General features: G+C 35.2%; 3 protein-coding genes across 5 annotated transcripts; 1 reads left to right on the plus strand and 2 right to left on the minus strand.

Annotated features, from left to right (window-relative positions):
• Positions 1-1,303: 1,303 nt before the first annotated feature.
• On the plus strand, positions 1,304-2,820 carry LOC100796159 (ethylene-responsive transcription factor ERN1). The gene has a single exon (XM_003552496.4). The coding sequence runs from the start codon at positions 1,576-1,578 to the stop codon at positions 2,815-2,817; it is 1,242 nt and encodes a 413-aa protein (XP_003552544.1). The 5' UTR covers positions 1,304-1,575; the 3' UTR covers positions 2,818-2,820.
• Positions 2,821-4,727: 1,907 nt separating this feature from the next.
• Positions 4,728-14,052, minus strand: LOC100796687 (SNF1-related protein kinase catalytic subunit alpha KIN10). 3 transcript variants are annotated; one of them, XM_003552497.5, is made up of 11 exons: positions 13,857-14,052; positions 9,028-9,225; positions 8,534-8,718; positions 8,270-8,452; positions 8,050-8,181; positions 7,464-7,649; positions 7,078-7,167; positions 6,926-7,009; positions 6,106-6,246; positions 5,573-5,812; positions 4,728-5,202 (listed from the first exon to the last, which is right to left on the minus strand). In XM_003552497.5, the coding sequence occupies exons 2-11, from the start codon at positions 9,215-9,217 to the stop codon at positions 5,089-5,091; spliced, it is 1,545 nt and encodes a 514-aa protein (XP_003552545.1). In that variant the 5' UTR covers positions 9,218-9,225; positions 13,857-14,052; the 3' UTR covers positions 4,728-5,088. The 3 variants fall into 3 exon arrangements, with proteins under 3 accessions (XP_003552545.1, XP_006602931.1, XP_014626430.1); XM_006602868.4 differs by lacking the exon at positions 13,857-14,052 and adding an exon at positions 11,246-11,772; XM_014770944.3 differs by lacking the exon at positions 13,857-14,052 and adding an exon at positions 10,317-10,350.
• Positions 14,053-17,251: 3,199 nt separating this feature from the next.
• LOC100795094 (protein transport protein Sec61 subunit beta) lies at positions 17,252-17,569 on the minus strand. The gene is given in 1 exon segment (XM_041012182.1): positions 17,252-17,569. A coding segment is annotated over 1 exon segment (318 nt).
• Positions 17,570-18,871: the final 1,302 nt, after the last annotated feature.

The raw sequence follows: 18,871 nt of genomic DNA on the forward strand, positions 1-18,871 counted from the left end.
CAAATTTGATAAGAACAATTTCAATGAAAATCTATTTCTATTTTTTCACTTTTTACCATAAAAAAGTGTAAAATATAAGTTTAGAAAATGAGATATATAACAATAAGGTTGACACACTCAAACAACATTTCTTAACTAAACAAGTAGTAGTTTTTGTTAACTCAAGGTGATATTCACACACTCAAATTTTACAGAATTACCTTTATTAAGGATAAATGTGATGGGTGAAACATGTGAAATTTTGGGATCCTCAATCCCTCGTATATAAAAGAATATCTATTGTGATTTAGGAGAAGTTAACTCCTTACAAAGATCTTAATAAATTAGTCCCGAATTCTTGGTTAGAAAATATATTAGGTTTACCTAAAAGTAATAAGAATCTACTATCTAGTCAACACTTTATTAGTTTAAATATTTTTTTTTAATCTTTTACCTTTGTTATCGTTCTTGCTTAAACACAGAAAAAAAGGGGTGAGGCCTGGAGCTAGAAGGTTGTTTGTTAGAAGTCTTATATTGAATTAGATTTTTGCATTGGATTCTCACTTAGTGGACTAGTCTTTAATTTGAGTTGGGTTGTTCTGGTGCTTAAGTCTTACCAATGTTTGATGAAAATTTAAGCTCCATGACCTCCATCAATACTTTCATTTTGTTTTTTTATTTGCTTAACAAAACAACAGTTCACGGAGAGTTCATCTATTGTAGGGAGTGATGAGGATCACATGTAGTACCTATATACCTCATAGGAACCCAATATAATAACAGGTCATAAGACAAATGTTACCACTGCTACAAGGTTCACCCTCCAATAATGCATAGCAATGTGGGAAAGAAAAAAAAAGAGAGAGAGAGAGAAAAGAAAGATACTACATTCAATCATGATGCTCTTTAATGTATCACAAAAAGAATCCGTAGAAAATCCACAAAAACACGAATCGAGATATAACTCAACTGATTCTAAGCTAGAATCCAAACGCCAGCTGCAACTTGTTATGTTATGGTGGTTTCTATAACCTTTTTAGTCCATAGATTTTGGCTACTCAGGATTTTTACTTTTAATTATTTTATCCTTTTTCGGACAAATGACGCGTAGCCCTCTGTCCCAAATCTCCTTGATGCCTTAGACCAATTGGCAAGAAAAGGCAGATCATGGACAGCATGAAAATCATAACCTTAAAAAAAATATTAAACCACATAATATTTAGTTTCTATCACATATAAGGTTGAAAGCAGTGGCAATGACCAAATCAACTTGCACTATGGTATAAAACAAATTTAAATTCTCAAATATGTTCACAGACAGAAATCTAAATACCCTTTATCCAGGTCCAAACCAGCTACGTCAATTACAAAGTCTGAGAAGCTGCCAAATGTTCAGTATAAAGCCTGAATTATATAGAGACAAACAAATGGAGCCAAAATCAGTGCGTGACTTGTTCAGCTATAAAAACTGAACCATTCCAAAGGTTCACTCACTACACTACCTTTCTTCCATATATAAAAGGCTAAACAAGCACACAAAAAATAACAACAAACCAAGCTTCAGTGCCTTCAAAGAATCACTCGTAACTAAGTAAAATGGCAAGGAAGAGAAAGGTTACTGAAGCAGTTGAAGAGAGGAATCCATGTGAGGCAACAATGGCATGGGAAGAGGTGATGAAGGAAGCTGCTGAACTAGGAAGTGCCAGGAGATTGAGGAAGAAGTTTGTTGGGGTGAGACAAAGGCCATCAGGAAGATGGGTGGCTGAGATAAAAGATACCATTCAGAAGATAAGAGTGTGGTTAGGAACCTTTGATACAGCAGAAGAAGCTGCAAGAGCCTATGATGAAGCTGCTTGCCTTCTTCGCGGCGCCAACACTAGAACAAACTTCTGGCCTAGTTCTCAATCTTCCTCAACTCCTGCTCTTCCCTCAAAGATTACCAATCTCCTCCTTCAAAGGCTTAAAGCAAGAAACAACAATAACAATAACAACCCTTGTTCTCTTTCTTCTTCCTCCTCCTCCAGTTCTCTTTTCATCAATCACCAACAAAAGCAGCTAGAAGATGTATGTGGAACTGAGTCAACATTTTTCTCAATGGACCTGTTCTCGGATTTCCTTAATGACCCTGAAGATTACAGCACAAGCAACGATGAGTTTAGCAATGATAGTGCACAAATTGATTACATCACAAGTAGTCTTGAATCATGTTTAAATGGAAATGATGATTGCAGGGAAAAAGAAAAAGAAATGGAAATGGAATTTGACTTCAGCAGTGTGACACCAACATCAAGTGCTGATGTAAATTCAGGAGGGGAGAGAGAGGAAGAGAGTGAAGAAGCCACTGATTTGAGTGCTCAGGATTTTCAGTTTCTTGACAATGATGTTCCACCCGGTTACTTTTATTCACCTTTTGAGATTGCTGAAGATATTGAGGAGCAATTGGAGCCAGAGAACTATGGTGATGAGCCTTCAATGCTGAGAGAAGTAATGAAGAGAATGAAATATGAGAGGAAGTTTTCAGCTTCTCTTTATGCCTTCAATGGAATACCTGAGTGCTTGAAGTTGAAACTTGAGTCAGGAAACACAAATGGAAGAGGGGTTTCTATTTCTAATCAACTAACCAACCTCAAGATGGCTTGTAGCAAAAACAAAAATGAGGCTAATAAGAAGAATGAAGAATACATTGAAGCAATGGATAGGAAAGAGGAAGAAAACCCACAAACATCAATTGGCATGGAATGCTCTTCCCTCTCTTTCTCATCCAGGATTGATGATGATGATGGAGAACTGTTGCTATGGAATTCACTTGATCTTCCTACTCTTTGCTTTGTTAACTAGCTACCATACAATTATTTTCATTCATTTATGTAACTTTAATGTATGCCAAGTAACACGTAAGGTAACATCAAATTTATGAAGTGATGAAAAATATTTTCTAGTAAATACAGTGTAATTATTTATAAAATTTTATATTTCATTGTCTCATATTTTGTTCATTTCATTAGTCAGACGTTGTAAACATAAACTCGCTAGATGGCTCATCATCATTGTACCTTCTAAAATGGCCAAGAAAAGATCAACATCCCACGATATCTTCCAACAAACAAAGGTGTCAACTGCTAAATGCATAATATCACAAAAATAATAGATCAAAATAAGGGGATTAATCATTGATCTTTGATATTTTTAATGACTAAAATTGACTAAGGAGAGGGAAGGGGATGGGGTGCTAGGGGGTGGAGTGTTCACGTGGAATAACTATTGACATGTAACAACGATGATGTGGTCCTCTGTTTAGTAATCACTTAACAGTGTTCTTTAAAGGTGGGGAAGGGAAACTAAAACGCCTAACTTTGAAATAACAAGGAACGACATAATCTATATATAAAAAAAATGCACATGGACTAAAAAAATTCCAACTACGGAGAGTAGAAATATATTTAAGTCAATAGTTTTTTTTTTTTGCCAAAATTGTAATTTTTTACCCCCTTTAATTCTTAATTCACGATCAATGATTTATTAACATTTTGCTAATTAAAATCCAACTTGTAGATTAGTTAATAAAAAATAGGACTGAAATACTTTTATTTCTTATGTTTGTTTTCATAAACATGATAATCATAACTTACAATATCATACATGCTATTTTGTTTTTTTATCATACATGCTAATTTAAATTAATAGTACACTATTCTAAATTCTATTTTTTGTGATCTTTCGAGTTATACTATTTATTGAACAAATTCATTTGAATACATTACATATGACAAATGGTGAATTCTTCAAGAAGGTTTCTGTTTCTATTCCAGAACTAATTAGTGCTCCAAAATATCTATTACTTATCAGTGCAAATAGGCTTCCAGATTGCCTACACTATTCTAAATTCTATTTTTTGTGACCTTTTGAGTTATACTATTTATTGAACAAATTCATTTGAATACATTACATATGACAAATGGTGAATTCTTCAGGAAGGTTTCTGTTTCTATTCCAGAACTATTTAGTGCTCCAAAATATCCATTACATATCAATGCAAATAGGCTTCCAGATTCTTTTTGCCATAATTCCTCTTCTGAAAAGCGTAATCCAAAAAAAAAAAAAAAGTAGAAATTGAAAAGAACGAACATTGAGACAAACATGAAGGCACCGCCGTCGCCCGGAGAGAACACTCTGAATGATGCTGAAGCTTCTGAGAGTAGGTTGACGGGATGGGAGGTAGTTTAGGAGAAACAAGTTGAGGAAAAGGAAAGTAATAGCATGAAAAGGGCAGTTTAGGGATATTTTAAAATCGAGGGTGCACGAAGCAAAATGGGAGGTGCAGGAAGTAAAAGCCAGCACGTACGCAAGAATAAACCATTATAGACGAGGGGCCTGTACTCTAGCTAATACTAATTGCTGAAAAAAAATGTTTTTTTTTCACAAATTATTGTAAAAAAGCATAATTTTTCAGAAATATTATCCCTTAATATCATTGTGGGAAGGAAAATTCCCAAGAAAGCAAAATCCAATCCCAAACAAACACACCCCTAAGGGTCTACAAATCAAACACATGGGCCATATATTTTGATTCATCATGATAACTTTCCAAAGGCTAATACACAGTAATCCTGGAAATCTAAATTTTGTTAAGTAATTGAGATAGGAACGGTTGCACTCTACGAAATGGCTCGTCGGATGAACACAGTCGTTACATAGCATTCATACACGAGTAATATGAAATTACATTTATAGGACAACAAAGACTAATCTGCAAAAGTTAGAAGCAGCCTAGACATCCCTTCCAATGGCAACAGTCGTTTACAGCATTTGGTTGATAACCATACATATATCACTGTCAGTTGGGGCTAATTCTTTTAAGACATTCCCCATATAATTCATTACACTGATAAAATTAAAATCACCAAGAGAAAGGAAAACCTAGTCGAGCACCATTGTTAACGAAGCAAATCCCATACTTGGGATTGGCTCATTATAATGTTTACCCACAGATAAACGGGTAGAAAACAGAGGATAAGCTTGGACCGAAAAGATACTTGTATGTACAATGTAAGCTTATTCACATGAAACACAAGGCATATTTATGTCTCTGGTGAGCCTAAGCTCTTCGCTCTAGAGGACACGAAGCTGTGCAAGGAAAGCAGCACATAGATCCAAGAAAAGAAACTGTGGACCCTGCACCCTTTGAAGATCAAGCAGATACTTTTCTTCCCGGGTTTTGTAAAGCTGTTGATGTGACTGTAAGAATTAGAGAATATTCTGGAAAAGAATTATAACTACCCAATAATAACAGAAGAATTAGTTTATTGAGACAATCTGTCTTATAATTGGTTATAACACTGTAAAGAAACAGCAATGATTTAAACGTGTATACTGTCTAGTATTATAAACATGGAGGGAGGGAAGCAAAATAATCAGAAGACTATTTAGTTATTATTTTGGCCATTCAGTAGTGGCTTTAAACCACTTTAATTTAAAAGGCATATACTTATCTGACCATCAGAGCAGAAAAAATCGTTGCTACTAAAGCAATAGTTGAAATTTTTAATTTTTCTTATCACATGCAGTAAACATTATGCTTCTAAAGGTAAATTACCTGCACTTCAAACTTGACCACATTTGAAGTAGAAACAGCATCATTCTCAATAATGTTGGAATCATCTCCAAAGTAATGATTACTATGCACATTATTGTTAACCATTCCTTCGTGGTGACCAGGAATGCCAGCAACCCACCTACACTTCATGTTGTAGTGACCAATCTTCTTCCAACAAACATTTAATTCTTGCAAAGCTTTAAGAACCTCAGTCATTATTTCACGAGGATGGGCTCGAGACTGTCACAAGATAAACAAAAAGTAAGTAACTACCAACAAGACATCAAGACTACAATTTTTCTGATGGCCACTATTACAAAAACAAACAGCTTTTAGATATAATGTATAAACACTTGTTAGTTCTTGACAACAGCAATATCTAGCGTGCACATATCCAGAGAGGAAATAAAGTACATAAGCAACAAATTCAACAGCCCATACTTTTATACAACAAATGGAACAAATTAAACAAGGACATCTAACAAATATTTCCTCTCAAACAGCAAGATTACCATGAGTGATATTCATCATACCTGAAGCCCAAGGGCCCATTTCCTTTCAACAGGGAACTGTTGCCTCGATCCTACTCCTGGATATTCCATGTAGCCTGGAAAGCGGTTTCCAACAACTGAAGAAGCAAGTTCACTGGAATGCATTTGATTAAAACCGGAATCCTAAGCAATCACAATATAAACCCAAAATTAATGAGTTTTACATAGGATTCAGTTTTAAAAGGAAACAAGCAAAGAAATATAATATCAAGAATAAGAAACATAGGATTCCAAGGTTATCAGATCCAAAAAGAACCAAGTTCAGTCTAGAAAGATATATTTAATGACATGGCCAAATGATACAAACCTCACTCAAATTACAGAAAATACTGAGATCGGTGAGATGAAACTCATAATACAAAATTACAAACCAAACCCAGGACCCAGGTATCTCATCGAGGGGCTAGTTTCCCCTCTTAATTTTCCCCTTCCCCACTCCTTCCACTACTTCCTTTTTATTTCTATAACTGAATCCCACCTCTTCCCTCCCCCTTTTCTCACATTTCCAATGCAACCTTCAGTTGGAGTTCCCAAGTACCCAATTTTCTGTTATCCCTCCCCATCCTCCTGGCTTGCATAATGCAGAGGTGCCAAACATTAAAACATATACTCATAGCACAAACACTCATACAGCACATAACAAGACCCCAAGTTAGCATGGGGATACAATATACACAAATGTCAGAAAAAATGCCTTCTTTTCTGAATTAGATGAACAAAATGACTTAATTAGAAAATAGAGACAGACAGTCACAGATTACTAATGAAATGTTAAAAACAATTAGGGGTAAAATAAACCCACCATGGTCTCTTGAAACTCAGCTCCAAGATAGCCACTGGAAACACGAAATCGGTTGTCCAATAACAAATAGTATGCCACAGTACCCTGAAATATATGGATGGTAGTAAGGGATTATCTGGCAGATATAGAAAGACAAAATCAAAGGCACAAACCTCATTTTGTATCCTGTTCCCAAGAGATTCAACCAATTGATTCCTGTCAAATCCCATTTTCACCACTTCCTGAAGGATCTCCTCATCAATCTACAAAACCATGATATGATTTGGTTTACCATTTAGACTGATTATAATATATCAAGTAACACACACTTCATAATCCCCAATGCGTATGAACAAAAAGAGCAAAACATTGAAAAACAGAAAGTAGCTGAAATATACTAGAACTCTTGAGACTTGTTAAGTTACTCAAGGTTGAAACCAAGCATTTTCACTTCAAATCAGTATTTTTCAACTACATTTCTCAGGAACCATAGATAGTTTACAGAAGAGCGAAAAATGGAGGGAAGATAGGGATAACACATAAAGATATAAAAATAAACCTTTTTGGCCTGTTGCATTGTATCTGGTGGTGGCACAGCTAAATAACGTGGAAGTCGAGCTTGGAACCATGGGTGTTGACGGATCTCAGGTATGGTCATTCTCCTCATAGGGTCAACCACAAGCATCCCTGGTATCAAATCTCTAGCACCGGGTGATAGATGACTGGGAAGAGTGTAAATCCCACCCTACATGAAAAACATGGGAAAAAATCTTTTTGATGATAACATCATTTGATGAATAAATCCAATTTGGATTATCTGATTCTCAAAAAGATCTATTACAACATAAATTATATTAATATTAATATAGAACAACATCCAATGTTTAATTCAAAACTGTCGAGATATTATAGCCCTCCTATTGTATTAATATAGAACTCAGTACTGCATTTGCACAATTTCAAAAGATTAAAATAAGTAAAAATGGGCAAAGCAAAAAGAAAATGCACGAAGCAAAAATAAAAATATGAAGAAGCAGGAAAAGAAAGCTGGAAAATTATCCACATGTCCAAGGCCTGGGATGTTTGAATGTAGTCAACAGCCGATCACTCAATTAATTAAATAAATAAAATTAAATTAACAATACCTTTATTTTCTTGAAGAGATTTGGAATATTTTCATCATCAAAAGGAAGGGTGCCACAAAGAAGGGCATATAAAATTACACCACAGCTCCAGACATCCACTTCAGGTCCAGCATACAATTTCCCAGAGATAACCTGTGAAAAATGAAAAAGTGTAACCAAGACACACACACACACATATATATCCTCAACAATAATTGTTGCCGTGTATTCCATTACAAACCTCAGGAGCTGCATAGTTAGGGCTTCCACAACTTGTTTTAAGAAAGTGACCATCACGCATGATGTTGCTCAAGCCAAAATCAGCAATCTTGACATTACATTTGGAGTCCAAAAGTAAATTCTCAGGCTTCAAATCTCTATGAACCACCATATTCCTGTGACAGTACTCCACCCCAGAGATTATCTGCTTCCAAAATCAGAAATTAGCTTGAAAAATCTGTGACAAGCAAAAGTCTTCACTACACAAAATAGTAAACAATCCTACCTGCTGAAAAAAATTACGAGCTTCATCTTCCTGCAACCTACCCTTCTCTACTATGTAATCGAAAAGCTCTCCAGACTTCACATACTCCATGACAACATATATGTCAGTTGGAGTTTCTATGACTTCATAAAGTCGAATAATGTGAGGATGCATGAACAATCTTAAAATTTTGATTTCTCTTCTCACTGCAACATGTTTTGAAAAAAGAAAAGAGGGAAAAGAAATGATAAGTATATTTAATGAACAAGACTGAGCAGGAGGTAACATATATTTTGTAAACTCAAGCATAAGCATAAGGAAAACAGTAATATTTGTCCTCAAACTCCACACCATTAGATTATAAGGATAACAGGGTTAGAAAAATACATAAAGTTCTTGAGCTTATAATTATAAATCAATATTCACAAAACAAAACAAAACAAAATTGCAGGAAATATTGGAATATCTAAAATTAAAAAAAGGATTGAAATTTATTTATAAAAAACAACATAAACCTTTTTCTTCCATTTCCATGTTCTTTATCTTGCGTCGGTTAAGGATCTTGATCGCAACCTTATGGCCAGTCAACACATGTTCTGCAATTTTCACCTTGCCAAAAGATCCAATCCCGAGTGTTTTTCCCAATTTATAATTTGGTAGAAACATGTCCAGGCCAGCACCACCTCGGCCAGCTGGTCCATCCATTTCTAAATCTAGAGGGAAAATTGTGGAAGAAACAACACAAAATCAGTCATATGAAAATATATCTAGACGCATAAACAAATGCAAAATATGTTGAAATCTACATCAGATATAAACACCAAAAGAATACTAGAATGAAAAGAGAAGCATGCAAAATAATCCATGAGCTGTCACAAGGGTTTTACAGAACTAGACAAATTCGATTGTCACCCCCAAATATACTTTTCTTTAAGGGCAAGGATCTACAATCCAATTCAAACCGACCTTTAAAAATGAGAGAGGGGTTCAGCGAATAAAGAGGGATAGCTCTCGTTGTGTAGCCTACACCAAGAGAATGGAAAAAAATCTACAACTCTACCATATAAAAGTCTCAGCAACTAAAACTTTAAAGTGTTATTAATATTAAATACCAACAAACGGGTACACCAAGACTGATATATATCACATGAAAGCAACACTACTAGGCAAAAGAGGATCCAGAACATCTTGTAATTGAGAACAACTGTCTCAATAATTGTTGCAATCAAAGAAAATAAGATTCTGATTGATTGTATTATAAGTAATAAAATCAACAGTTCTCTATGATAACATAGTTATCGATCCCCTATAGCAGCATGTAGCACCTATACCCAAAACTGCTATCAAAGGGTAGTGGAAAGCAGGATGACTGCTATTTTGAAGATTATAAATACAAGTTAAATCATTTATACTTCACATATATAAACAAAACAAAACAACAAAAGCCTTATCCTACTAGGTAAGGTGAATCCCTTATATTTCACATATATAAATGCCCAAAAAAGCACCAGAAATTGAGAACATGTATATAATCAATAGTCAAAATTCATAATTTTAAGTTAAACACATAAGTTAAAAAGTCTAGGAACATATGGGAAACAGAATCAAAAACAGACGAACAGAGTCCTCTCTGAATACAATTTGGGGGGAAAAAAAGACAGAGAGAACTCTTTGAAAAGTAAACAGCACGTAAGGCTACCCTGCCACTTGGAATACAAACACAAAAAGAAACAAAGAACAGAGAAAACGCAAAACACAGATATGCTGAAAATGAAAAAGAAAACAGACAGAACACAACAGAGACCAGATATGAGTAGGTGCATTTGGTCTCAGTATAATCAATCCCAGATAGCGGCACCTTGCAGCTGACCTAAAAAATGCTATAGCATGATAACAGGTTGGCCACTATTCTGAAATTTTTTATGTGTATACTATAAATATAAATCGTCAAAAATGATAAAAGTTAGTCAAAATTCATGAAATTCATAATTAACAATAAAAACACAGAGGCAGCAGGTCTCGCCAGAGACAGCGAATGCTGCCAGAGCCAGAGACAGGGAGGCAGCAGGTCTCGTCACCGGATAAAGGAGAGAAGAGATGAAATAAGAAAGTCAAGAGACAAGATTTGGGAGCGGCAGAAGGTCTCGCCCTTATTACTGTATTTTTCCTGAAAATCCCCAAAATACCCCCCTCCCAAAAAGACATAATTTCTGATTAAAGAGGGCTTTTTAGGAACCTCAGTAGCACCGCTCTATCCTGCCACAATCCATGCTATTTCTTCCACAAAAGCAACCGCAACATTTAAGAAGGCAATGGCAGCATTGTAGCACCGCATTAATAACTATTTATTATAAAATAAATTTTCTTAGATAGAAAATGAAGGCAGCTCCTCAACATTATAATTATGCACACTGACAAAATCATTAATAACAGGAAAAAAACTAGCCACAATGCCAAAAGGCTCCTCACTATTCAAAGGTATAGGGGGAGGGTCATTGTACACAACCTTACCCTTGTATTTGCAAAGAGATTATTTACAGATTCGATCCCATGACCAACCAATTACCAAGGCACAACTTTACCACTGCACCAAGGCTCGTCCTCACAAATAAATAGAAAAAACTAAAAAAAAAATAATAATAATAATAATAGCATCATAGAATCTTTCATTTTCTTTTTCCATTGGTATTCTACAATCATAAGAGGGTGGCACATGGCACAAAAGTTACTGACATGTGATTCAATGTCACTGTTTCTAGTGGCAGAGGAAGTTCCCTTTACACGCACAGGGCTAAGGATTCAATTCATTGCCTACATCAAGCCTGCCAGACCACACCAATGTTGGAGCCTCATGCACTAGGAATTGAAAGCTTATGTGTATGTCCTAGATTTGTGAGATAAGTTACCTTAAGGAAGGTAAAGGTACCAGTACAAAAAGGGTATAGGCAGCCAGATAAGTTATATACACATTATCTGTATATAAGGCTCCAAGATAATTCAAGAGACTCCATAGATTTCATGGAAAATTATTTCAGTGTTTGATGCACAGCTCAAGAAAGAATATACTTTTTCCCGGGGTAGCCAAAGGTGAAAAGCAGCCTTAAGGTGCTAGGGGGTGTAACTCCTTCAGACAAGAGGTGGCAAAAAGCACACGCCTTATTGTACAAAGTAGAGCATCTACTTCAAATGGGAGTTCTGTGTCTTGCGCCCAACCAATGCAAGACCTACTCTTTTGCATATTGCAAACCATTCACATCAGGAGAATGGAAAGACTTGGCTACAATACCAGTTAACGTAGAGGTAAGTCCACTCTTGAAAACCAGGATATTAAAGGAGCAGAGTGCCAATTTTAAATAGGAGCTTCATGTCCAACACCCAGCTAGTGAGGGTCTCAAGCTCCAATTTCAACCTTAAAGACAAGCATTAACATTAGAAAAAGAAGAGAACAATAAAAGCTTTTACTACTTTGCAATTTGCATTAAATTGCACTCAAATTAACTATTCAAGCAACACATTTGTAGTGCAAACGAAAAAGGAAATACTAAGTGTTTAATTTCCAAAACCGGTAAAATACTTTCACTGGTAGGAGTTCAAAGGCAGACAACTGGTCACTGCCACCATTAAAAATAGCTGGCATCTAAGGTGTTGCACAACAAGGATTAATATAGTTATTAAGATGGTAGAACAGTTGGGATTCAAATCATGAACCGGAAGGCATATTTTCCAAATCACAAATTGAACTGTATTGTAAATCATAAGATTCATGATCAATAATAAAACATAGCATATAAAACTAACAAACACATAAAATCAAAAATCAACATATATATATACACATATACATTAGCATTTTGAGGTCAAATAGCTAACAAAGTGACATATAAGCTTCAAAACAAACAAAAATCAAAATCATAACAGCCACCTGGTCAAAAAAACAGTAGCTGCCACTACAAAGAAAAGGAGCGAAAACATGAAAAGAGATAGGGGCCCACCCTAGGTCAGATTGGAGGGTAAAAATTGGCCTCTTACTCTTGTTTTACCTAAAAAAACATTTTTAGCAGTGCGACCTGGCTGTGCCAGGATCGCACAATTCGTAAGCAGGATGAGATTCATGTGGGATTAGAGCAAATCATCTACAATTCAAACAAAAAAACAATTTGACACACAATTCATTTCACCAAGTCTTAGAATGTAAGTTTGGACTTAACGCAACCCCAAAACTAGCCTATAAGATGAGGATTATCCCTCACTTATATACTCTATCTTAACATTATCTCTAGCTGATGTGAGACTTGAATTTTTCCCAATACACCCCCTCGCACCCAGTATTTTAGGGTTTGGTGCATAGATAACATGGTATGTGACCCTTTAATGGATCTAGGATATGCTCTGATATCATCTTAAAATATGAGTTTGGGTCCAACTTAACCCCAAAACCTAGCTCATAGGGTGAGGGTTGTCCCCCACTTATATACTCTTATCTTGACACTATCCCTAACTGATGTGGGAATTGAATTTTTTCCAATACCAAGGCCTTGAATTGAATCATATTGATGGAATTGGAATCGTTTTGTGAATCATACAATACCTGTAATAATGGTTATTAAATATCCTTAATTTTAGGGAATATACCAACATTTTTTTTACCATTCTTACTTTTTTACCCTGTTTTAGAATCACAGTTAGCAAGTTATACCAACGCCTCCTAGGGTGTTCTACAATTACCAAAAGAAGCATCAAGCACACAACAGGATAAAAGGCACCCTGTGTGCCTCAGTGACCCACTCTGCTGCCTCACCTCAGGTGCACCTTTGACTATACTGTTTCTTTCAATCTTTCCAACTATGAATAAGCTACTACAAGCTTATGAACAACAACAGATTTTTCAAATGTTGTCATCGTCCATTAACCATCACCAGCTAATGTTCCACTGATTCTTAGGAATATAAAAGGCATCTACTACTCTGACATCAGTGGTGGTACACGTAAAAATAATAATAATCACAGAAACCATAAGTTGAAAATCGATGGACGTAATAATAATAATAGTATAACATAAAGAAAGCAAACAACATATGAATTCATTTAAATAAGGGGGAAAAAGCAACATAAAATTAAAATAATAATGAGAAACTTCTTAGAACAATTCAACAAAAAAATAATCTTCACGATCGTAGCCATTCCTTATCCACACGCAAAGCTATCCAGAATCTCAAATCTGGGAAATTGACATCCTTCCGATCGAAAGCACTTGCTTTCATTTCCAAAAGTAATAAAAAAAGAATAACAATCTTTGCACGAAAAGCGGATTGGGGATTGAGAATGGAGAAGGGAGAAAGCTCACCGGAGTGTTGTTGGAGTGAACGGAGCTTGGGAGTGAAGAGGAATAACGAGATTAAAGGAACCCTAAAGTTGAAGATTGGGAAGGGGAAGAACAAAAGAGGAACAAAGCATCGCGTTCTCCTTCGATGTTTGCATCTGCGTCAGCGATTATGCTAATACGCGACAAAAGACGGTGCGTTTCGATCTCGGAAGATGCTTTGGCTAAATTGGATTCTTAGACCGTGTATTTTTGTTATTACAATATTACCCATGATAATTAACAAAGTCGTACTGTATGCACTATAATTACAATGTTGCCCCATAGTTGATTTTTTCCCACAAAGAGTACCATTCACAATTAAAGTTAGCTATGTTATAGATAGTTTTTTTATTAATGATAAATGCAGTTGCAAGTGTTTTCTTGAATGACAAGATGGATGATGTTCTTGGAACCTTCTCCTAGTGATGTTTTCTTGAATGATAGGATGGATGATGTTCTCAAATCTAGTGAGCCAAATATGCTTATCATCACTCACTAGAATCTCCTTACTCGAAACCAACACTTAATGAATCTCTATATGTGGTCTTCAATCACCATATAAATTTGGAACATGCTTCGGTTGGATGTGTCACAAGATGATTCTTGTTTAGATTGTTATCAAGGTAGCATCCATGAACTCAAGAGGAGATCATCATTGAATTTATAATTTTTTTTGTCTTTGTTAATACATTCTAATTTATTTTTATATGATAATATATCAAAACTTGATTAAAAAGAGAAAAAGTAAGTAATTAAGATCTTTATTAATATAAATGAATGCAATAAACTTATAATAAAAGTAAAGAGAGATAAAGGAAGAGAGAATTATAAACTCGATTTATATTGATTTAATCATTTCTTGTGTCTATATTCAGTTCCTCGCTTGCGAATTTCACTCTCTTTCAAAATCTTTACAACAATATAGTATTCTTATATTATGAGATTTCTCACACTGTGTCTGAGTCTCTCAAAAATCAAAAGATATTACACTCTTATTCTCATGAGAAATGTTTCATCTTTTTCAAAAGTTTAAATAAAGAATATAAGAGTTTATTCTTTGATTTAAAGGAAATGTTACAAATTTATGTTTCAGAAGGTTTTTCAATAATAAGTGTATTAGACCAAAAAAATTTATCAAGAATTTGATGAATAAGAATGATTCTTTACAAAAAAAAATTAAAAGTTTCTCATTTTTTAACATGTTAAAACAATGAATATTTATAACCAAAATTTGTATAAACCATTAGAGTCATTCCTAAAAGATGTAACTCTTCAAAATATATTTTTTGGTATAATTACAAATTTCAAATAAAAACTTTTATATGATTACTTCTCGTAATTGATTGAAGTTTTGATTTAAATTAATCCAACAATCAAATATGCTTATTAGAAAAATATTTTAACAATCTAACCTAAATCTTGAAATTTCTAATTTTTTGTAATTTATTGACTTGTCATGTTCAAGATTTTTCATGTTGTTTTGTTTTCCCCTTTATATTGTTTGTTTTTTACATCATCAAAACATACAAACATAACCACATAGATAGCACTTCTTGGATCTGGAAGTACGCAACATGCGAACACGGTGCTTTGTTTTCCATTTTATACTAGTACATATGGAAAGCGAGGAACACATAAATATTTGAAGATCAAGTTTATAGCATTACTTCAACTATTTCGCAGATCTTAAGTCTTCGTAACTTGGTTGGTGGTTGCTACCACTCTTCCAACCGGGGCTCCTCAAAAAACTGCCAGTGCCCTCTGTTGGAGTTTACAAGATTAACACAAATGGAAGCAAGTTTGTAATCCTGGTCACTGTGGTTTTGGTTGCATCATCCGAGATCTACTGCTCGTTGGATTGAATGTCTTGCATGTTTTTTATGGGTCTTCTACAAGCCCTAATGCTGAACTGCATGCAATCTTTCATGCTTTGAACATTTCCTGTCAAATGGTTGGTGGCCCATCATTTGTGAATTATACTCTAAAATGGCAAATCAGTTCATCCTCGGTGGTGTCTCTAACTTTCATCCCCATGCACCTTTGGTCGGAAGGATACGTCAGTTCCTTTCTCTTGATTGGGACTCGCATAATTAAAGAGATATATCAAAACATGAATTTTCTTATGTTTCAACTACTGTGATTTTTCCATAATTTTTACTTTTTTTCTGCATAGTAAGTCATGACGACTTAAGATGTTAGGGTGCCCTTAGCTCATTTTTTTTCTATTATAGAATTTCTCCTCACAGGTAATCCAAACATATGTTGTTGCATCTGACAAGGAATTGACTTTTTGTTTATTCTGCTCCCAATAGGGTCCTAACTATATTGAGATTGATTTGGACATTCATCGATTTAGCTACATATCAAGAAAATGACTTGATTCATTTCGAGATCGTTTGAAAGATGGCATTCTTGATCTAGGCCTAACCATTCAGGTATTCTCCCATGTTTGTGTACTTTGGTATTCTTAGATATAATATTTGGCATCCACATCCATCAAAATAAAATCTATGGTTTTTAAACTTTGCTATGACTCCATATAACCACACTTTTTCTTTAGCAGGCTTCAATTAAAAAACACATCAACCCTTCCTAGCGTCTGCTACAACATGCATATAAATTCCTATGCTTACCGTATATCATTTTTTCTCACCCATTCTAAGCAGATTTTTTTTTACCAAATCAGGCATAAAATAATAAAACATGCATTCATGGAGATCAAGTTTTAAATGAACTTGGATGTTCTATTTTGAGACACTACAACCCTTTTTCTAGCATTATATCACTGTTAGAAAAAACCCATTTTACATCGGTCCTTGTTGGCGTTCAACGACGGTGCAGGCCTGTCTTTAAATGCGACGTCGTTGTAGACCTCTGACCAATCTACGACGATCATTATACACCGTTTTAGAAAGCTGTGATTCCTGCGACGGGACTGACGTCACGACCGTAGTTGAAGCTTCACCTTCGAAGACGTTGTTGACGTAGCAACAACGTCAAAACGTATGCTTTTTAGGTCGGGCTTTAGACGAAAACGACGTAGTAATATATGATTTCAATGACATCGAAAGAAGATTCATTGATAACAAGGAAACAAACTTTGATCAAATATAACTTGTCCAAAAGAAACCATCAAATTCCTTTGAGAAAAAGGAACAATCGCAAACCTAACTCATTAAGATACATGTTTAAGCAAAATAATAGATCGATGATTAAGGCCAAAGCAAAAATAAAAGCGACTTTCCATTAACAATAGTAAGAAGATAGTCAACGATTTGATTTCACAACTACAAAATAGCAAGTGTTAACTAAATTACGGAATTAAAAAACCGAAAACAAAGCGATCGGGTACGAATCGGAACTACATATCCAACAGATCAAACGGTGCCACCAGATTTGGAGTGGTAGAGTTTGCCGAACACGTGGAGCGCGGTGACAAAGTCGATAAAGCAGAGGCTCATCATGAGCACCACCATCGGTGAAATCTTCAGCCCCGAGGCATCATCCGTGTAGAACCTCTGCATGTTGCTACTGTCGCCTCCAATGCCGATGTTGGTAGAGCTGTTTTTGTCGCCGAGATGGCAGCGGCGCATGCCGGCAGTGGCGGTGACGAAACTGCGGGGAGCCATGCCTGCTGGTCTTGGTCACGTGGCTGTTGAAGTGGAGGATTGAGACTGAAAAGAATCTCTGGCCATGATGCAAAGATGAAGAAAGAAGGAAACAGAGTAGCGGCATTGTGGTAGAGGATTGGTGGGGTTAATGAGAAATGAAGAGATAAGGTTCGGGAAGAGATAAGGGCAACTAGGCAAAGGAAGAGAGAGAGAGAGCAGTGCTGAAGAGAGAGAGAGTGGTGTATTGGGAACAGGAGAGCACGCGAAATGAGGCTTTCAAATTTTCAAAAAAATTCAAATTTTCCCTCAAACAAAGACGGTTTTGTAAAAACCGCTTTTGTTTTACATTATTCAAAAACGGTTTTACAAAAATAGACTTTAAAATAATAGTCATATTTACAGGAATGCCACCGCACGTTTAACAACGACATTTTTGAATTAACCGTGGTTGAACGCACGTCGTAAATAACAACTTTTTTAGTAATGTATGGTTAGCCTTCAACTGAGATTGACCATCTCTCTAAATTTCTGATAAGAGGCACATAAACAAGAAGAGCTTCCGGAGAAAGTATTGTGCTGCCTTAGATTGAACAAGATTGATCTTAATGACAATGGTCAAATGCCCATGCTAATGACCCTTGATGGTGAATGCTGAGGGTTTTCAGTTAATTGGAGGGAACAGCGTTCATCAATAGAAACAAATATATGTATTAGTTACCTTTGTATAAAGTGGGAGTTAAGGTGTTTAAGTTGGATGCAACTCCTGCAGTCATGTATTTCTGTTCAAAAGAAAATTCAGAGGAAAAGAAATATAGAGGATGATTAACATGTATTGCTAAATGACGTAGAAACTTAGCAACTTTTATTGATAAAGAAAATTTTCTAGTGGACTGATGATAAGCTTGCTGCAATACCAACAATTTAATGCACACTGTCTTTGCAAATTGTAAATTTGAAATGAAAAGTTGTATGTGAAGATTCTGGTAGCTGGTAATGGTATTGCCTATACCATAGGCCTCATTGCAGCACGCCACCAACTTCTCTTCAGAAATTAAGCTTATTTCATTATTAAGTTATCATGTTTTATATTGTTTCGTTAGATAATTATGCCTATAATTAGGCCACCATTGTACGAGTCATATAACATCAATTGAATTCAATTCAGTGAAATATTCTACAATATCCATCATACAAGGATGTTGAATATAGTTCTAGCATTGGCTTTAGTGTTGACATAGATTTAAAAGAAAATGTATGGAGAAATAAATAAAACATTGTGATTGACAAAAGGAAATATAAAATGCTAAGAAATATGCATGGATAGATACAAACTGACAATAGTTCAATTGCATACCCATTCGAGAGTGTGAACAGAACATTAACATA

The sequence above is a fragment of the Glycine max genome, chromosome 18 (assembly GCF_000004515.6).
Source record: "Glycine max cultivar Williams 82 chromosome 18, Glycine_max_v4.0, whole genome shotgun sequence".
Lineage (NCBI taxonomy): Eukaryota > Viridiplantae > Streptophyta > Magnoliopsida > Fabales > Fabaceae > Glycine > Glycine max.

What these genes read in the sequence shown, in the direction of transcription:
- LOC100796159 (XM_003552496.4), top strand. Translation starts at nt 1,576, where the DNA reads ATGGCAAGGAAGAGAAAGGTTACTGAAGCAGTTGAAGAGAGGAATCCA.
- LOC100796687 (XM_014770944.3), bottom strand. An exon ending in CTAACTATGCAGCTCCTGAG is followed by an intron (nt 8,182 to 8,269) that starts GTTTGTAATGGA and finishes CATTTTTCACAG; the next exon opens with GTTATCTCTGGGAAATTGTA. An exon ending in CAATGCAACAGGCCAAAAAG is followed by an intron (nt 7,168 to 7,463) that starts GTTTATTTTTAT and finishes ATGGTTTTGTAG; the next exon opens with ATTGATGAGGAGATCCTTCA.